Source organism: Coenobita brevimanus, chromosome 47 (assembly GCF_032717465.1).
Source record: "Coenobita brevimanus isolate Jiangsu-jjx chromosome 47, ASM3271746v2, whole genome shotgun sequence".
Lineage (NCBI taxonomy): Eukaryota > Metazoa > Arthropoda > Malacostraca > Decapoda > Coenobitidae > Coenobita > Coenobita brevimanus.
Window position 1 is genome coordinate 10281214 of NC_137000.1, and position 20556 is coordinate 10301769.

The window sequence follows — 20556 nt, forward strand, 5'->3', positions numbered from 1 at the left end:
GTAAAAAGCTACAAACAAACAAAAATCTGCACAATGTTGAGGTGAATAAACAACAGTGACCCTTGCCTTACATGCTGGGGTTAGGTAGTCTAGTCCCAGACCATGATGCTCCCGATGGCGCTATAAAGGAGATGTGGTGTCAGCATTACAAGACTCACATACTCAACAATTTTTTTTTTTCTCTTCAGTCTCTTACATAGCCATTATCAACTGCTTCTATTACAATCCTACATATTTGTAACCTTCCCATGTACAGTCAGTCCACATTACAAGTCAAGGACAGTGTTATATAATATCACACCTGCTTTTGAACATCCTATACTGTGAATCATGGGAAGATGAAATTAAGCCTTACTGTTAGCAATGGAGTTTTAACAGGTAATTATTCTGTAGCTTACTGTGTTAATGACAGCATTTAGACCATAAAAAATAACATACAAGGACTTACTTCTCAACACCATCATCATCCTATCCAATGCCTTGCTTCTTCCTAGGAACCCCTGACTAACTATGGCCTTAAAAAAAAACTGCCTCCAGGGTACTCTATTCTTGTGCATAAATCTCTCGCTATCTCTAATACTCTTCGTCCTCTTCATCCTGTTCCCTCACCACTGTACTGCTCCATCCGGTTCTTTCATACCACATAAGAGCTGTTAGAAGCAGATGGACTTACTGTGCAGTACTAATGTAAAATGATGATGATGATGATGATGATGATGATGATGGTGATGCTTACAGTGACAATGATGATGGCTGTGATGATTATGATGATGCTAACAATGATGATGGTGATGATGATGATGATGACGAGGATGATGAATGGACTGATTTTGTGTAATGAATAATGCACAGGCTAAATTCCCAATCATTACAGAGCTACAATAATTGATGATCTTATGGATGAATTATGAGGGACATGATATTTGCTCATGAGGTCTCCTATAATTGTAGCTCTGTAATGGTTGAGGCCTGGATCCATGTTTGCAGAGCATTTTATACTCAATCAGTTGAAGATTAACCTCATGGAGATTGGTGCACATTCCACAGGACAACCCATGTTTGGTGCTCTAATCCCTTTCCTGTCCAATTCAGCACAGTATTGCATATGCACAGCTTCTTATGACTGCTAAAATCATGTCTCCGTATTAGAGAGAAAAATATCATAATAAAATGTCAACAACAATATTTATTTTTGATGATGCATTTTCATTTAATCTATGCACATCACTGCCTTACACTGGGCTTCTTGGTTTTATTCTTCACCTTTTTAACCAGTGCTGATAATTCAAAGCTGCTCCTTCCCTCTTGCCGGCTCCTCTTACTGTCAGGCTGGAAAGAAGGAATCATATATTTGTAAATGATCATGGGTGGATTCAGGGGTGTTGCCAAAGCTGCCCAAGGAACACCCTGGATCATCACAGAAGGTACTATGCTTCTACTGTTGCTGTTGTGATCCCAGACTCATCTGAAATGTGAACCCAGGGGACGGCAGGCTTAAGCTGTCCTTCCCTTGCTGTTCAGGATACAGGGAAGTAGTTGAAGGACATTTATATAACCAGGCAATGGATCCACAGAGTTATACTGGTGCCACCATGCAAAGGCATCCCTTGCTAGCACCTACTGTACGAGTAGTAGCATCATTTTCTACTTAGATAGACTGCACCTTTTCCTGGCTGTAATGTTTATTCTCCTGCATAAATATGTTACAACCTGTCCTTGTTTGACACAATTGGTTTCATGTTCATGCTTACTGTTTCTCATTTTCTGTTCAGTAGTATAATTCATCCATCCATCCATCATCTAATCCAGTGTTGCTCCATGAGAAACGTAGGAGTCCGGGGCTAGGCAAGTTGGTCCTGACATTTAAGATGAGAGTGACCAGCCTCACTCAGCCATGAGTGGTATTATGTGAGCAATAAACCCCAACCACCCCTTGGATATAAACCTGGACAGGTTCAATCCGATTGGAGCACATTAATCGCCCACTAACCACCAGGTGCCATAATTTGGTTATATGGTTACCACCCAGCACAGTAAATGGTTTCCTGGTGCACAGGAAACCATTTGGCTTGTCACTCAGTGTAGAGTCACCTGCACACAGAAGGAAGGGGAAAAAATGAAGGAAAAAAAGACAGAAGAGGAAGGATGGAAAGAAGGAATGAAGAGAGGAAAGGGCAGGCACCTGAAAGCAGCACTTCATTGAAAGAGTGGACGGTAAGTGCCCCCACCAACCACACTCTAAAATATTATGTTACTTAAATAGCTGAGAGAAAGGAGGGTCCTGAAACCCCATTACTTTGGAAAGTCACTGATTTGGGTGAGAGAGAGAGAAATCCACCCAATATTAAACACCAGTCAGATTATGTGGGATTGTCCTTTACAGTCATTAAATACCGATGCAACTATAAACCAAAGAGATATTGTCCTTTATGATAAAACAAAAATATATACTAACAAAGTAGGGTTTTTCATGTAATTTATATTATTCAAGGATATTAGCCTTCAACCACAGGAAATATTATTCCAACATAACCTAAAAAAATTCAACGCAATCAAATAAAAACAAATGATGCCTTGCTTTCTACAAAAGAATCCTCATATCGAGGTTGGTCATGGTACTGCCAATGTTATCTATAGACTGAAACCTAAACCAATAACTCAGCTTATAAATAAACATATACACAGAACATAAATACTGACCACTTCCTCAGAGGATTCTGCCACCCTCTTCTTTTGCATCTCATTAATAAGTGAGTCCATGGCCTGGGTGTGCTTAAACTGGGGATGCGAAGGGTCGATGTTGTAGTCTCCAGAGGTCAGCAGTGCCGAGAATCTTGGGTCACTGATACTTACCTGCATCAGATAAAAAATTATATCATTAACACCTGCCCTAGGTTGGGCATGGAGGTCTGGATGACGATGATGATGAATGAACATTAACATCATCATCGTCATGACCTTTTTTTCCACCCAAAGTTGAGGTAAGGAAAAGAGAATGAGAACTAAACAACAGCATGATCAGGGACAATGTTCAAAACATAAATACTTCTCCTGTAACATTAAAGAAATCATTGCCTTAAACCCTCTTCTTAACTGAGAGATTAAACTGAAATAGTCGGCAAATCTTCTCAATCAGAAAGAAAGTGCGAAGTAATGAGTGTTGACTAAATGCACAGAAGCACAATAAACAATTTTTTTCTTACACGTGAAGTTCCTTGGACAAATCTTTCATGTTCTACTACAAATTATCCGAATACACTGATGAAACAATAACATCATGCTAGAAAATGGCATACACTGGTACCACAGCCCATACAGTTATTACTTATGTTAACTTGATCCCTTTTAGCGAATATGAAAACTCATTTGAACCAGACATACTGAGTAAATGCGGGTTATAAATAAAAATAAATAAACCTAGCATTATTATGTTGATATTCATACTTTTACTCATAAGCATGTATTATCTTGTGATTTCTTGTACGGTACATAAACCAACATACCAGAAATTCTATCAAACAGTCTTACAATAGAATCATTTCAATACTGCATAGCTCATTGTATTATATTTCTCATACCTTCAAATTATCATTCTAGCATCCTTCTGACCTTAAAATTATCACATAAACAGCTTCCTTAAAAAAAATAAAAAAAACTTAAATAACATCATTCTAACAGGGATCCTCAGAACACCATCATCCTAAGATCTCCTTACCCTAAAGTCATCAGTCTTGCTCTCTTGTTTTTGTGGCAGTTTTTGTTCCTTCTTCTTTAGCTTCTTTTTTCTACTCTTCTTCTTCTTTTCCTTGTTTGTCTCAATGATTTCCCTCATACTAAAGTGCTTCTTGTCCTCAGCATCTTCATCCATGAGCAGTAGCTCCAGGTTCCTCTGAAACATGGATGAATAAGCAAATATAAAACATCCCTTTCCTCTCTGACCCAATACATCAAAGAGTTCTGAGTAGCAAAACATACCAAGCCCTTCACCTTAGTAATAGGGTACCCGTATCTGCCAACAGAAAGAGGTGAGAAGCAGAAGCGAAATATCAGGAAAACTTTCATCTTAAATTAGGGAAAAATATCACTTTCCTCTCTGGTCTTCACATCAAAGGGAATCATCCATAAGTCGTAATATTAGCCAACAGGAGGAAGTAAGGTGATGAGGCGAAATATTAGGAAAACATTTGTTCTAAACTGTACAGTCAGTTCTCATCAGTTCTGAATGTTCAAAAAATGACAACTTTCTTCATACAACTGGTTCTGTAAACTAAGGGAAGTGAATCAGTGGAAATTTTAATGGGTAATTTTCTATAATTTACAGTACAATACTATGAACTTTACACCTGTGAACCCAGTGACTTGTTTTTAGTTAATTCACATTTCCTTCACATGATGTTTAATACTTAAAGACAGATCAAACTCAAGGAGTTAAATACAGCCTCTATTAACCCTTTCAGAAAACAAGGATCTTCGTATTCTGCATAGGATCTGGTCATACCATTAAAAAAAAAAAAAAAAAAATCATCATCATCATCATCCAGACCTGCTTTCCCACCCTAGGGCAGAGTGAGGAATAGCAATGTCCAGACAACCCAAAATTGCCCAATCCAATGGGCCACGCTTCCATTTACTCATCATTCAAAGCCCCTGGAATCCTGGCTCTATCGGATATGCCAAAAACATTCACCACGTTCTGTAGCTTCACATAATCATATCTAATGGAGTCAATCCAGACACTGCCATGTTAAAAAGAGGTGCCAAAAATCCCTGATCATGCACTTCTCACAAAATTCATCCAGCCAGGTCGATCTCCTGTCAGTTCCCTAGCCTCACCGTCTTCCAAACCTCTCTTCCTCACACATTCATCCACCATATCTCTCCACCTTCTCTTTGGCCTACCTCACCTCCTCCCTCCTTTGAATTAGCTCAGATATACCTTTTTCACCACTCTATTGTTATCCATTCTCTCCACATGACCTTACCATCTCAGCACACTCTCTTCAATTCTGGTGTCCACCGACTTCCTCACTGTGCATCTTTCACAAATCACATTATTTCATATCCTATCTACTTTGTGTACTCCACATACATTCCTCAGCAGTCCCATCTCCACTGCTTTTACTCTTAACTTTTCATTTTCATGCCACACCACAGTCTCACAACCATATGTTAAAGCTGGCACTAACACTCCTTCATGTAAGCCTCGTGCAGGTGCAACACTCAAGCCTCTGTTTCTTATCAAGGCCTTCATTGCACCAGCTACTTTTCTTCCTTGTGTCACTCTACTTTCAACTTCTTTTGCACATTTACCTCTCTTTTCTTTCACTGTACTCAGGTATTTGAACTCTATCACCAATTCCAGTCTCTCTCCATTCACTGTTACATTGCACAGGGAGTCACCTTCTCTCTCAATAACCATCACTTTACTCTTTTCTACATTTACTTTCAGGGAACGACGCTTACTGACATCAGCAAAACTCTGCACTAGCCTACCAAGTTCTTGTCCGGTATTTGCAAGCAGTAATGCATCATCAGCATACAACAAATTTGAGATATTCCATCCATCACCATTCATTACCAATGCCATCCCTCTCTCCATTACTCGTGTTTTTACTTTTCTCATCACCCCATCCATATATGGTATATATTCAACAACCATGGGGACATCACACAACCTTGTCGCATGCCCACACTGATCGTGAACCATTCACTTAGATGCCCATTAACCCTTACACATGCTTCATTACCATCATAAAAACTCTTGACGGCACCTAGCAGCTTACCCTCTACACTGTACATGCGCAAAACTTTCCACGATCTTTCTCTGTCCACTTTGTAATATGCTTTTTCCAGATCCATGAATGCCATAAACACCTTATGGTCCTTCTCACAAGCCTTTTCTACTATCTGTCTCACTGCAAATATTTGGTCCACACATCCTCTGCCACTCCTAAGGCCACCCTGTTCATCACTCACTAGGACTTCTGATATCTCTCTTACTTTCTCTATACTAATTCTTCCATATACCTTCCCTACCACACTCAGTAAGCTTATGCCACGATAATTCTTGGATTCACTTCGCTCACCTTTATTTTTGTACAGGGGTACAATCACAGCCTTTTTCCACTCTGCAGGCACAGTTTCACTCATCCATGCCTTCTTACAGATCTCCAACAAGCACTTCATTCCATTTCCTCCACTACACTTAAGCATCTCTGCATACACCACATCAACCCAAGCTGCTTTCCCATTTTTCAGCCGCTTCACAGCACTCTTCACCTGTGCGAATGCCACGTCTCCTGGCACTGCATTCCTTCTCTGCACACCTCTAAAACCAATCATGTTTACAGCTGCTCTGCTCTCTTTATTCCCATTCATCAGGATCTCAAAATATTCTTTCCATCTGGTCCTTACTTCATCTCCATGGGTTAATAATCTACCACCTGCATCCTTCACACCATCCCATTTCTTTCCGCTTTCATTTCTACATTTCCGCACCTCTTTCCAGAATAACTTTCTGTTTTCAGAGTAGTTTGCATTCATTTATCTTCCCAGATCCTCATTTACCTCCTTTTCCCTCTTCACTAGTCTCTTTACATGCTTCTTGCTCTCCACATATTCAGTTCTTATTTCAACTGAACCCCTATCCTGTAACCACTTTAGCCACTACTTCCTCTTTTCCTCCACCACTCTCTTTACCTTCTCATCCCACCATGCCGTACCTCTCTTCTTTGTTGTTAGTCTTGCCACACCACACACCACTTTAGCATTCTTAAATTAAGCAATCCCTATAATGCATTCCACAGTCTGCCCAGATCCATTTCATTCCAATTCAGTAATTCTAACATGTCTTTTACTTTGGTCCTGTATTCATCTGCCATTTCTTTGATCCTCAGCTTTTAACTTTCAGTCTTTCTCCCTGACTGCTCCTCTCTCTCTTGATCCACCTCACTCCTCTCAACTTCATCTTGCATACCACGATCATATGATCTGACAGACCTCCACATCGTCCTCTCACAGCCCTCGTGTCAGCAACCATTTCCATCATCGACCTCTCTACGAGCACGTAATCAATCAGGCTTCTTTCAACACGATCCCTGTTCCCTCTATACCATGTATATTTATGTGCATCTCTGTGTTTGAAATACGAGTTACAAATGCACAAACTCCTCTCCTGACACATATCCTTTAGTTTCTTCCCATTATCATTTTCTCCTGGTACTCCATAACAACCCATTATATCATCCTCAGGACCAGTGCCAATTCTTCCATTCATATCCCCCATCACAATCACTTTATAGCTCCTAGGTATTTCTCCCACTACTTCACCCATTTCATCCCAAAACCTGTCTTTCTCTCTCTAACTCCTGTCCTCACACGGTGCATATGCTACAATCACTGCCACTTTCACCTTCTCAAAATTGAACCTGACATACATACACCTCGAGCTGACACATTTGTAGTCTCTCATTCCACTCCGCCACACCTCATTCATTAACAAAGCAACTCCTTCCTTGCATCTTCCTTGCCCATTCATTCCCGATCTTACACATTTCACACCCTCCCACTCCTCTGCTTCGCATCCTTTCATCTTCGTTTCACACAATGCCATCACGGCATATCTTGCACTCTTGAACACATTCATCACTTCCACCCTCTTGCTCTCCTCATTCACACCTCTCACATTCCACATGGCCACGTGAGTCTGCCCATTTGGTTGGGGCCCTGGTCAGGTATTGGGCCCTCTGAGGCTCTCTGAAAAGACTGCCATGATTAAGTGATTTTGGATAGGGGAATCCGGGGGACACTTAACCCTGCCAGAAACCCAGGTTATATGGTTACCACCCAGCATAGTAAATGGTTTCCTGGGTACAGGAAACCACTTGGCTTGTCACTCAGTGTAGAGATCATATGGCACCTTTACACTGAGTGAGTGGATGATGGGTGCCCCCACCTACCACAAAAAAAAAAAAAAAAAAAAAAAAAAAAAAAAAAAAAAACTCACCTGGTCTTTGGCATCATCATCATCATTACCATCCTTCTGTACACTTGATTTAGTTTTAGACTTCTTGTTCTCCTTTCTTGTACCATCCTTCACTTTCTTCAGCTCCTCAGCAAAGAATGGATCATTATAGATTTCACCAGCATCCTCTGGTAGTTCATCATCTGATATTAACTGATCATCACTATTGTTATCACTATCCTCACTACTACCATCTTGTGCTTTTTTCTTTTCCATTTTTTTTCTTTCTATTCTTGCTTTCCTCTTGGCCTTCCTCTTATCTAGGTACTTCTCAAAGGGAGTTTTATCATCTTTTGGTTCAACTGTTTTCCCCATGTCCTCTTCTTCCTCTTCCTCATCACTTTCCATTTCACTCTCCTCTTCTCCTAAATCAAATGCTGCCTCTAGGTCCTTCTCTCTTTCCTGCTTCCTCTTCTCCTTCTCATCAATTTCACTGATCAATGCACGAAACTTGGCAATGCGTGATGCCTTGGTTACGTCGTCATCACTCTCACTCTCATTCCCTTCACCATTTACAGAGCTATCTTCACCTTCTTCTTCACTTGAGGATGCAATGAAGTTCTGGAATAACATAGTTTAGTAAGGATGAGATATCTTTCTGAAATGGAAACAGCTAATGGTGCAGCTGTATTACCTACAGTAAGTTTTAATTTACATTATACTGATGGACATTATATCTGTTTGCATCCTAGTATATACTGGTGCAATATATGCTGAGTGAAAACTGTGTAGCTTAGGGGTTATTCCATCCAACCATTATCCAATCCTACGTTGCCCCATGAGAAGCGTAGGAGCCTGGGGCTAGGCAAGTTGGTCCTGATTTTTAAGACGAGAGTGACCAGCCATACTCAGCCATGAGTGGCATTACGTGTGCAATAAACCCCAACCACCCCTTTGATATAAACTTGCACCGGCCCAATCCAACTGGAGCACCTTAATTACCCACTAAACCAGAAGGTGCCATTATTTGGTTATATGGTTACCATCCAGCATAGTACATGGTTTCCTGGTGTACAGGAAACCATTTGGCTTGTCATTCACTGCAAAGTCACCCATAGACAGAAGGAAAAAAAAAAATGAAGGAAAGAAAGACAGAGGAAGGATGAAAGGAAGGAAGAAAAGCAAGGGCAGGCACCCAAAAGCAGCACTCCATCAAGTGAGTGGATGGCGAGCACCTCCACCAACCACTTACAGTTAACGTTACCCACAATTCATTATGCATGATTTTAAAAATCTTTATAAATACTTTTCCAGATTGTTGAAGTTGTAGGAAATTTGACTGAAGGGGTTACAATTCCACTTACAGCCTTTGTTTACTTCAGCTTACCCTGAGGCAATCATCCTCTATCTGGCTGCCTTTCATAGCCTGGGTCATGGCAGAGGAAAGGGCCTTCTGCCTCTCTGGGTCAGTCTCATCCCAGGTCAGCACAGGTCGAGTGTCATGCAGGGCCGTCGTGGTGAAACTTTTAACCTCGTATGATTCAGGAATCTTCTGGCAGATGTCGTGGGGTGTCTGGATATAAAAGGTAAACTAAGAAGTCCATGAAAAATGTGCTATTATGGTAGGTAAAGTAATAGTAAATATGTCATCATTAACAGGGGGCTCCTGTAAATGAATACTACTGGTACATTATCTAGTACAGCAGTGTTAAGAAGAAAATTTAAAATATGTCCTTGCCTTGAAGGAGTTAAAAACAAACAGACAATGACAAACAACATTATCAAGATGCCAGTTGCTCAAACAAACCTCATCAAAAGTCATGTCTGACGGTATGTATCTGAGGTCCAAGAGAAAACCTGCTCCCTCATATGGCTTGCGGTCACACTCGTTGTAGATAGCACGTGCAGTGTCCACAGAGTCACATTCCACCACGGCATAATAGTAGCGCAGTCGGTTCCGCTGGTAACGTCTCAAGGCTTCATAGTCCCCCTTTGTGGCACCGGCACTCTGATCCAGTTTACCTAATGACAACCAAATGGCAGAGGGAAATGTTATTATACGAAAGGTAGTGGTCACATGGTTAGAGGAATCATCTGCACCTACACTCTGGTCCAATTAACCTGAAGACAGCTGGATGACTGAGGAAGATATGTATGCTGCACTGGGAAGGGGATGGTTAAGTAATTAGTAGCAAACTGTTTTTTAGAAACATGCTCAATCATACGACAGGGAATGGAAGTTTGATAATCTGAATTTTGTTAAAACAGACTTTCCTGATCTTCAACAAGACCCACTGACAGGTTATAAAAACAACCCTGCTAATACCATAGCATTACACCAGTCTGGGATGAAACAACCCCAGATTATTTTCAATTTGGATGGTGGGTACTAACAGCACTGATAAAGTGGTAACATATGAAAGTGTGCAGTATGTAGGTGGACTGCTGGGTACCAGGATACAGGCTGAGTTGCACATTAAAAAAAATAATAATGAAAATAAAAAAAATAATAAATATAAATAAATCAATAAATACAGGAATGTCAATATATACAACATATGGTAGCCATAAAAAAGGATATGGAGATCGTAATTTGTAAGTTGTGATGATTTAATGAAGACACAATGAGATGAAAACTAAGTACATTATTTGCAAACTGGTCTAGAGTACTGTGGATGTATGTGAAAGGCAACAACAACTGTGGAGAGATTTAAGGCTCATCAAATACTCACTCGTTGATATATAACTGCATCATTTACCTTGGTGCTGAAAAGGGATGCCTTTATGTGGTGGCACCAATATAACCCGGGGGCTCCTCCACCTGGTTATACATTCATTTCTTGAGTCCCTCTTTATTCCCCAAAAGGCAGATGGTGGACTGAGGTCGAAGGGCAACTTCAGCTTGCAATTAACCAAGTTCATGTTTGGATGATCCCCTACCCCTGGGGGTAGGGGGGTTTGTCAAGAATACTCCCCCAGTATCCCTGCTTGTCGTAAAAGGCGACTAAAAGGGTTGGCGGAGGGTTAGTGCCCCTCCCCGGAAAACAACTAACTAAAAAAACAAACAATAAGCCTCGGACAAGGACTGACCAAACGTTGACGACCAAGGACCGGACAAAGGATATTGCAATTGGAACGTGGAATGTAAGGGGAGCAAATGATGAGGTGAAAGAGAGAGAGATTGTCCAGGTGCTTGAGGATGCGAAAGTGGATGTATGTGGAATAACTGAAACAAAATGGAGAGGAGAAAGTGTGAGAGAATGGGAGTATGGATGGGGTATATGTGCAGGAGTAGGTGAGAATGAGAGGGCAAAGGAAGGAGTATGTATAGTTGTGAGTAAAAGATGGAAGAGGAGCATAAGACAGTATGGATCAGTTGGATCAAGGATTGTGTGGGTAAAGTTGAAAGTTGGAATACAAATGTGGGCGATTGTGTGTGTGTATGCGCCAACGCAAGATCGTGCTAGAAGAGTGAGAGAAGAGTTCTGGACAAATGTAGAAGTGTGCATGGAAAAGTTTGGAAGGAATGATAGAGTGTTTTTGATTGGTGATATGAATGGTGAAGTTGGGAATGTGAAGGTGGATGGAATAGTTGGTGAGTGGGGTGTGCCTGCTGAGATAGATGAGAATGGGAGTGCGTTAGTGGACATTTGTGCTGGGAGGGGGTTGGTGATAGCCAATACCCTCTTCAGGCATAAAATGATCCACAGGTATACATGGCGAGTGATGAGAAGGGTGGGTGGTGAATTGAGTGAAAGGAAGGCAATGATTGATTATGTGTGTGTGGATGAAAGGATGCGAAGATGTATATTGGATGCAAGAGTTTATAGAGGTTGGGGGAGTGGACTTTCTGACCACTACTTGGTGGTGGCCAGAGTTAAAGTTCAAGTAAGATGGAGGAATAGAAGAAGGGAAAGACGAGAGGAAGGAGTAGTTGCAAGGAGAGTGGAAAGGTTACAAGAGGATGAGAAAAAGGCAGAGTATAAGAGAGAAGTGGAGGAACGATTGGGCAAATATGAGTTGGAGCAGATGGGGACGTGGAAGGTGTGTGTAGAATATTTACAGAAGAAATATGTGCAGCATGTGATGTGGTGTGTGGAAGGAAGAGAAGACGGAGGGGGGTGCAAGGAACAGCGTGGTGGACTGAAGAGGTGAAACGGGCTGTGGCACAAAAGAAGAAAGCATACAATGAATGGATGAGAAATAGGGGCGTGGAAGAAGTTGAGAGGCGGAAGAGAGAGTTATATGTAGAAAGAAAGAGAGAGGTGAAAAGATTAGTAAGAGAGAGTAAGAAGAGAGTGGATGAGGAATTTGGAAGGAATTTGAGTGTAAAGTGGAGGGACTGTAAGAAAATGTTCTGGAAAGAGGTGAAAAGAGTAAGACAGGGTGGAAGTGGAGTTAGCAGGGGAGTGAAAGATAAAAATGGTAGATTACTAGTGGAGAAGGGAGAAAAAGTGAGCAGATGGAGAGAACACTTTAAGGAATTGTTGAACGTGGAGGATGGAAGTAATGCGAGTATAAGTGGCTGGGGAATGGCTGGAAGAAGGAGGGAGGTGAGAAGACAGGAAGAAATCAGTAGGATAGAAGTTGTGGAAGCAATGAAGAAAGTTAAATCAGGGAAAGCCCCAGGAATTGATGGAGTGTGTGGTGAAATGCTGAAGCATGGGGGAGAGATAGTAGTAGAATGGATGTGGAAGATGTGCAGATTGGCCTGGGAGGAAGGTAAAGTCCCGGAGGATTGGAAGTCAGGTATAATTATTCCCTTGTACAAAGGAAAAGGGGGAAAAAGAAGTGTGTGGTAATCATAGGGGCATTTGTCTTCTTAGTATAATAGGAAAAGTATATGGTAGGATACTTATTGACAGAGTTAGAGAAAGAACAGAGAAATTAGTTGGAGAAGAACAGGGAGGTTTTAGGAAGGGAAGAGGTTGTGTAGATCAGATATTCATTCTCAGATCTTTAGTGGAAAAGTTTCTAGAGAAGGGAAAGAAGTTGTATGCGGCTTTCATGGATTTGGAGAAAGCATATGACAGGGTGGATAGACTAGGATTGTGGAAAGTGTTAAGAATATATGGAATAGATGGGAAGTTGTTGAATGCTGTGAAGAGTATGTACGATGGTGCGAAGGCTGCAGTGCGTGTGGATGGTGAACTAAGTGAATTTTTCTCTTTGAAAGTTGGGTTGAAACAGGGATGTGTCATGTCTCCATGGTTGTTCAATCTGTACATGGATGGGGTAATAAAAGAGGTACAAGGTAGGGTAGTGGATGTTGGAGTGGCCCTGGTGAGAGAGGATAGTGTTTGGAAACTCCCTGTACTGTTGTTTGCAGATGATACCGTGTTGTTGAGTGAAGACGAAGGGGAGCTGCAAGGCTTGGTGGATGAGTTTGAGAGAGTATGTAAGAAACGGAATCTAAAGGTGAATGTAGGGAAGAGTAAAGTGATGGTCTTTGAGAGAGGTGAAGTCAGTGAATGTACAGCGAGGTTGGATGGTGAGGAATTGGAAAATGTGAGTACGTTTAAGTACTTGGGTAGTGTGATGAGTAAGGATGGAGGTTTGGAGGGTGAAGTGCTTGAAAGGGTACAGCAGGGAAGAAAGGTTGCTGGTTCCTTGAAAGCAGTGATAAGAAACAGGGAAGTGAGCATGGAAGTGAAAAAAGTTACTACATGACAGTATTGTGATACCAACTCTAACGTACGGAAGTGAAGCTTGGACGTTGTTGGAAGGACACAAGTCAAGAGTGAGAGCCGTGGAAATGAGTTATTTAAGAGGAGCCTGTGGAGTCACATGGAGAGACAGGCTGACGAATGAGGATATAAAGGAGCGTTGTGGTGTTGATGTGGATGTGATAGGAAGTGTTATGAGGAACACACTGAGGTGGTTTGGCCATGTGGAGAGGATGGAGGGTGAAAGACTGACGAAGAGAGTGTATGTGAGTGAGGTGGAGGGGGAAAGAGGGAGGGGGAGGCCGAGGATGAGATGGAGAGATGGGGTGGAGAGGTATATGAGAGAGGGGGGTGTGAGTTGGGAGCAGGGCAGTGAAATGGCGGGGGACAGGGCGACTTGGAGGCGATTTGTTTGTGGCCACCCCAAACGGGATTGAGGCGTCTGGCAATAGATAGATAGATAGATAGATGTTTGGATGATCCTCGGGGCATAACAACAACAATAACAAAACTCACCTTTTTCAAGCTTTTCCAAGTCCACCAAGGCAAGATCAGCGTCATTTTTGCCTGTTCTCCTCAGCTCCTGTGGCCCATTCACTTCCTCCTCAGCCATGCGCTGCTTCCCATACTCCGAGAGGTAGATGGTCACTTGCGTCACACTCCCACCACGAGGGCAGAATGAGGTAAACAGGATCATTATATCAGCTGCATTGATACGATCCCAGTCCAAGTTGCACACAGCAAAGCGAGACGTCTCCTGAAGAATGAATTCCAGAATGAACCTTTTCCTGTTTTTATCCAAACATATAATAGCACTGTAGTTAAAATGCTTTTTGTAACCTGGAGCATGGCTACATAGCTTTACCCTGACTGGCATTACAAGCAACAAACCCTAACCACCTCCTGGATGTAAAACCTTATGGGCCAAATCTAGTCCTTTTAACAAGAAGCCCACCAGGCATTCATTTAGTTATAAGGTCACCTTTCAGGGTTGCAAATGGTTTCCTAAGTTACAGGAAACTATTTGGTGTTTCACTCAGTGAGAAGTCACCTGAAGGCAGAATTTCATCACGTAAGAAGATATAGTAGTGGGCACCCTCACCTACCATAGCCAATATAAACAAGTAGAGAAAAAAAGAAAAAAAGGCAAAGTTATACACACAAGAGGGAAAGATCTAGTAATGGAGAATTACTTTACCTCCACATCCTGTTCAGTGTCCCAAACAGCATCTTGGTCCAGCTCTCCCCACTCAAACTCAGGTAAATTCTCTTCACTTTCATCATCAGTGGAAGAGTCATCATCTGACGAGTCATCTGAGAAGAGAACCTCCCCACGTGCATAATCCTGGTTCATGTCCTCCACTCGCCTCAATACTTCCTCACTTACATCCACTCTACCTGAAAAGTAATGTGGTAGCTGATAAAAATTACCAGTATATTATGGTAATATTTTACATGATTAATGAAACTTTATCTATAAATACATACCATGCAAATATGGTAGTAAAGTAAGATCATATTTTACTATAAAACATTCTGAATATCAATACAGTATATTTGCTTTACTAAAGTTTTGTTTGTTTACCTGTGTGATAAATGACTAAATGCTGCTAAAAGAAAGAAGAACATCTTTGTTATACGTGCCTTACCTTTCACTTCACTATGTACTGGCTTTAGCTTTTCATGTCTTGTTGTATTAGCTTCATTCTGGTTACTTTTAACCTCATCAATCCCTCCCTCAACTGCTTTTTCCAAGTGATCTCCATCCTCTCCATCTTCATCACTGACACTCTTGGCGTCTCCCTCTTCCCCATCTTCCCCTTCCTCTCTATCCTCCTCCTCTTCTTCCCTATCTTCCTCCTTATCCTCATCTTCCTCCTCATCAGAGTCTTCTTCAGATGATAACTGATAAAACTTCAGCAGATCTTCTTTGGTGGAGTAATTTCCCTTCCTGCCTCGAGGGTCCATGGTAGATTTCTCATAAAACTTGTCATCCTGTTGGCAGCCAAGAATATAGTTACTACAAGTACTCATTAAACATTCCCATTTATTTATTTATTTTTTTGTTTCTTTTTAATGTTACCTAATTAACCCGCCACGTGCCAGTGCCATTTTAAATTGGTCTGACATAATGCTGCGGCAAGTGCCAATGCCGTTATAAAACGGTCTAAAATAAAAAATTTCACTGTGACCGCATTTTTAAAGATTCACAGGTAAAAATTGGGAGGCATGTAAGGTAACTGTTCCTCTACCATCCCCCAGGCTGTCAAGGCCATACACTCACTCGCTCCCCCCCTCACGCTCGCTTTGCCTCACTCTGCCTGTGTGCCTCACCCAGTGCTGTACTGTAAATAGTGAAGGCATTTTGTAAATATTTTCATGTAAGTGTAAGTTGTAAATATTTTCTTGTAAGTGTAAGGACTATATAGTGAAGTCAAGTTGTAAATACCTTCTTGTAAGTGCCAGGAGTGTACGTAATGAAGTCAGGTTGTACCTATCTTCAAGTAAGTGTAAGATAATCCATTCACTGTGAGAAAACCATGCAAATTGTGATAGATGCTGAAGTAATAAGTGATCAGAAAAGTGTACCGGTACTGAACATTGCTATACTTTCCCAGCATAATATACCTGTACACAAGAACGCAAGACTCAATAAAACTGATTTCCAGGCCTCGGTGAGCATTTTAATGACAAAATTCAATGTTTCCACATCAAAATTTATCATTTTAGAAAAAAAAAACGGCACAGGGGTGACCCAGAGGGCTAAAAATAGCTGGCACGCGGCAGGTTAAATAACAGAATTACTGCCACATGAATGGTGGGTGAATGGGAGTGTAGTTCATACAACTGGGTAAACTCTGGTTAGTATTTCATATTCTCTCTCTCTCTCTGAATGCTGTCTCACCCCACCTTGGAGTGGGAAGGGAGGTTTGGATGATGATGATGATGATGATGATTGTCACTTAAAATTCACTGATACATACAAAGATAATCTGCAAGATCTCTCAATTTACAGCACAAAATGTAAGGAACAATTTGTGATATATATTTGACTTTGGAATATATCCCTGAAATATAATGAGAGACAACTGTATAATCATAAACATTTCATGTTTCCTAGTACCAAATTAAATTGTTAGGATCTAGCAACAGAAGCAAATAATGTATAATCATCAGCAAAACATAATGAAAAATAAAAAATATACAAAATTTTCACTTCTACAAGCACAACATATCACAAACAAATAAATACTTTAGGTGAATACAATACTGTGCTATGAAGCTAAAATTGTCAGACATGAGATATGGAGCATGCAATACTATTCTCGTAAAACTAAGCTATTTCTTAAAGTTTCATTCATTCATTGCCAGACGCCATGTATCCCAAACGGGGTGGCCAAGGCTTAGAGTTAATTGTTTTACAGGGAGGGGCACTAATCCTCCACCAACCCCACTTGACACGTAGGGAGAACGTTATGCCAACAGCATCTGGTGTTCCCAGGCGGTCACCCATCCAAGTACTAACCACACCTAAAGTACAGGCTGTAATTGATTCTGTAAAATCAAATAGCTGAGCCTACAGGATTCTGTAAAATCAAATATTTGAGCCTACAGGATTCTGTAAAATCAAATAGTTGAGCCTACAGAAGTAGTTTGCTGTCTGAAAAGATGCAAGTTCAGTCCTAGACTCGGAGAGAGAACATTTTAATTATCTAATTTTCGTTGAACCTGATTATAATCTTCATAGAACCCTCTGACGTAATGACTTCCCCCACTCTTGAATAAACTGGTCCTGAAAAAGGACATAATAATATGGTAGTCAGTTTAACAAGGTAGGAGACATAAACAGGCACAAGACTTATGTACACTATTATACTTACACTCCCTCTTCTGTCTTTCTTTCCTTTTCCTTCTGCCTGTGGGTGACTCTACACTGAGTGACAAGCCAAATGGTTTCCTGTACACCAGGAAACCATTTACTACGCTGGGTGGTAACCATATAACCAAATTTTGGCACCTGGTGGTTTAGTGGGTAATTATTGCGCTCCAGTCGGATTGAGCTGGTGAAGGTTTATATCCAAGGGATGGTTGGGGTTGACTGCTCATGTAATGCCACTCAGGGATAAGTGAGGCTGGTCACTCTCATCTTAAATGTTGAGATCAACTACCTAGCCCAGGGCTCCTATGCTCCTTGTGGGGCAATGTAGGACTGGATGATGGATGGATGGATTACACTTACTGTGAGGACAGAGTGAAATCGACTGTCAAGCTTGACTCTGCGCTCTTCCTTGGGTATGTGTCGCAGCCGAAGGTCTGACGTCACATGTGCAAAGCGTGGGTCAGAGAGAATTAAGTCCATGTCTTTCTTCATGTCTGCACCATCACGTCTCTTCTTGCCCTTCTTCATACGATCCCATCTCTCCTCCTTTATTCCATCTTGTCCCTTATTCCCTTTCTTCATTCCAACCTGTCCTTTCCTTTCCTTCTTCAAGCCTTTTGTTTTACCCTGCATCTGTTGAAATATTGGTAAAGCAATAACTTACACACATCACCAAAAACATTCATCTAATCTCTCCCATCTCTCAAGGATTGTTTTTGAGTGTTATTGTACAGTACAGTATATAAGACTAACCAAGCAGAAACCCAACCTAACCTAGCCTAGCTTAATTGGTAAATATGGTACTGGTACAGCTTCCTGGACATGTTTCAGCAAGTTCCTTCATCAGATGCATGATTTGTGAAAATATATATGGTATGACAGGAATATGTTATCAACACAAACAATCATTACAGAAGACTGGAGAATGAGGAAAATAGAAGCAATCTGGAAGTAAAATACATACAATCAGAAAGTTCTTTCTGGAGATGCCTATAAAGAATAATCTTAGCAAAATATCTCACCTAGTGTTACTTTACCGTACAAGGCCACTACAGTACAGCACATCATCATCATCATCCAGACTTTTTCCACCCTAGGGCAGGGTGAGGAGTAGCAACATCCAGAATCAACATTTCCAGATTCATGGCCTATAATAATCTGAAAATTATGAACAATTTACCAAGCAGCTAGCTTACTAAACTGATTATGCATGGATTTACTGCACTGTGATAATCTTCAGAGAGATATGGGACCATCTTATTTTGCTGTTTGCTTTTTTTTTCTTTTCTTTTTTTTAACAAAGCCTTTCATATGGCATGGTTCTTTCAGTATTTCTGATTGTGTTTGCAACTTTTGATGCTTTATTTCTTTTTATGAGTGATTCATAGTGTCCCAAAAGCGGTTTCTGTTTACAGTCCCCAATGGCACCAAACACGGATGGATGCCATACTGTGCTCTGAAGACTTACGGACATCATCTTGTGTGCTTAAGACTGATGGTTCTTACAATGCCATTTTTGGCACAAAATTACCCTTATTAGTGCTGATTTATCCAAACCTAACCTAAATTTTCATAACAACCAAATTTATCTAAACTTATCTAACCTACCGAACCAAAGTACAGTAACTGCTAACCTAACCAAACTGATCATAACCTCACCTAACCTAACCCTTGTATAATTTTTTTTATTATTAAAGTTTCAGCCAAAAACAGAATTATGAGATTTTGATCTATTTCTTTGGTATTTTAGACAATTCTAAGACACTTTTCTTCTATGGCATTTTTGTAACACATTATTTTTATTATATTCTTAAAGGATAGGTTTGGTTATCTTCAAGAGTAAAGTAAAAATAATTTGCAGCAAAAATGCCATAAAAGACATGTCTTAGAATGCTTGAAATACAGTACTGAAAAATTGGATCAAAATCTCAGGATTCTGTTTTTGACTGATTTTTTTTTTTTTTTTTTTTTTTTTTTTAACAAGCTTCTGTAACACTACACCTTTATGAAGTCTTTGACTCATTTCAAAAGTAAAGGCGCATTTTTGTGAGACCTGAGACTCAAGCCTGGCTTCGTTCTTTGGCGTAAGACAAAATGGCCTGCATAAACTCTCTCTAGCCTTAGACTGACCAATGTAAACAAAAACCCCAATTAGCTGACGAGTGAAAACACCATAGCAGAAGGTGGAAAATGGTGAAATGAATTCCCCAAGCTAGACCTTGTAATTGCTTGCATGGGGGCTTCAGTAGATCTACGTCATTCTTTCCCCCGATTGCAGTTGTTTAGGGCTTCCAAATTTTACCAAACTCGCTTGTTACTAAAGAATCAGAGGTTACATTCTGAGGAGCTACCAAGCAAAATTCTGAGCATTTTGCCTGTGAATTACCATGTAACTTTGGATAAGGCAGGGCTAGGACACAGCTACCACCTTACCGATGATCCTAGACAATTATGATATTGCGTCAAAAAAATCTGTCAAAACATTCTGCTGACGTTATGCTACAAATTACCTTAGCCAGGAAAGAACACAAACGTTAACACTTCAGTTGGCTGTCACTTGGGTAAGGAAGAGTATTTGGCATCTAACTTCACACGAGGATTTCGTTTCGTCTTTGTCTTACTAAAATCCGTCCGGAATTGCAGGGTCATCTCAATATGGAAGTGCATTTTTTTAACTTATGGTATGTCTCAAATTTCATACCACACGAATAAGTAACACACTCTGAATCATGGTTAATACGACTACTAATACCATGACCAGCCCATTACTCGAACAGATACTCGCATGTACTCAACCCTCCGTACCAAAAGTTGCTGTACTGTAATACTGTTCGTTCATTCATTCATTCATTTACAAACGCTCCAACATGCTTGCATGCATTAGCCTCAATCACTCAATGGCAGCTCTCCACGCTGTAAGACCCTCATTCTTACGGTCACATTTCAGCCTCTCACAACTCAACCCACAACGTTTACATCCCCACCCTCTCTATATGCCCACTTCATCTACCCTTTCTCATTACACGACCAATACATTTCCATTAGTA

General features: G+C 40.8%; 1 protein-coding gene across 1 annotated transcript; it reads right to left on the reverse strand.

Moving 5' to 3' along the window:
* Positions 1 to 1168: 1168 nt before the first annotated feature.
* LOC145399050 (uncharacterized) lies at positions 1169 to 20081 on the reverse strand. Its single transcript, XM_080271785.1, has 11 exons — positions 20020 to 20081; positions 17870 to 18142; positions 15279 to 15624; positions 14828 to 15027; positions 14146 to 14386; positions 9771 to 9985; positions 9351 to 9536; positions 8006 to 8584; positions 3716 to 3889; positions 2701 to 2853; positions 1169 to 1329 (listed from the first exon to the last, which is right to left on the reverse strand). The coding sequence occupies exons 2-11, from the start codon at positions 18140 to 18142 to the stop codon at positions 1225 to 1227; spliced, it is 2472 nt and encodes an 823-aa protein (XP_080127911.1). The 5' UTR covers positions 20020 to 20081; the 3' UTR covers positions 1169 to 1224.
* Positions 20082 to 20556: the final 475 nt, after the last annotated feature.

Excerpts from the sequence above, each read along its gene's own strand:
- LOC145399050 (XM_080271785.1), bottom strand. The coding sequence starts at position 18,142 with ATGCAGGGTAAAACAAAAGGCTTGAAGAAGGAAAGGAAAGGACAGGTT. Across the intron at positions 9,986-14,145 it reads CTTGGAAAAGCTTGAAAAAG|GTAAACTGGATCAGAGTGCC; the intron begins GTGAGTTTTGTT and ends GGTTGTCATTAG. Across the intron at positions 9,537-9,770 it reads CAGACATGACTTTTGATGAG|ACACCCCACGACATCTGCCA; the intron begins GTTTGTTTGAGC and ends TTTTATATCCAG.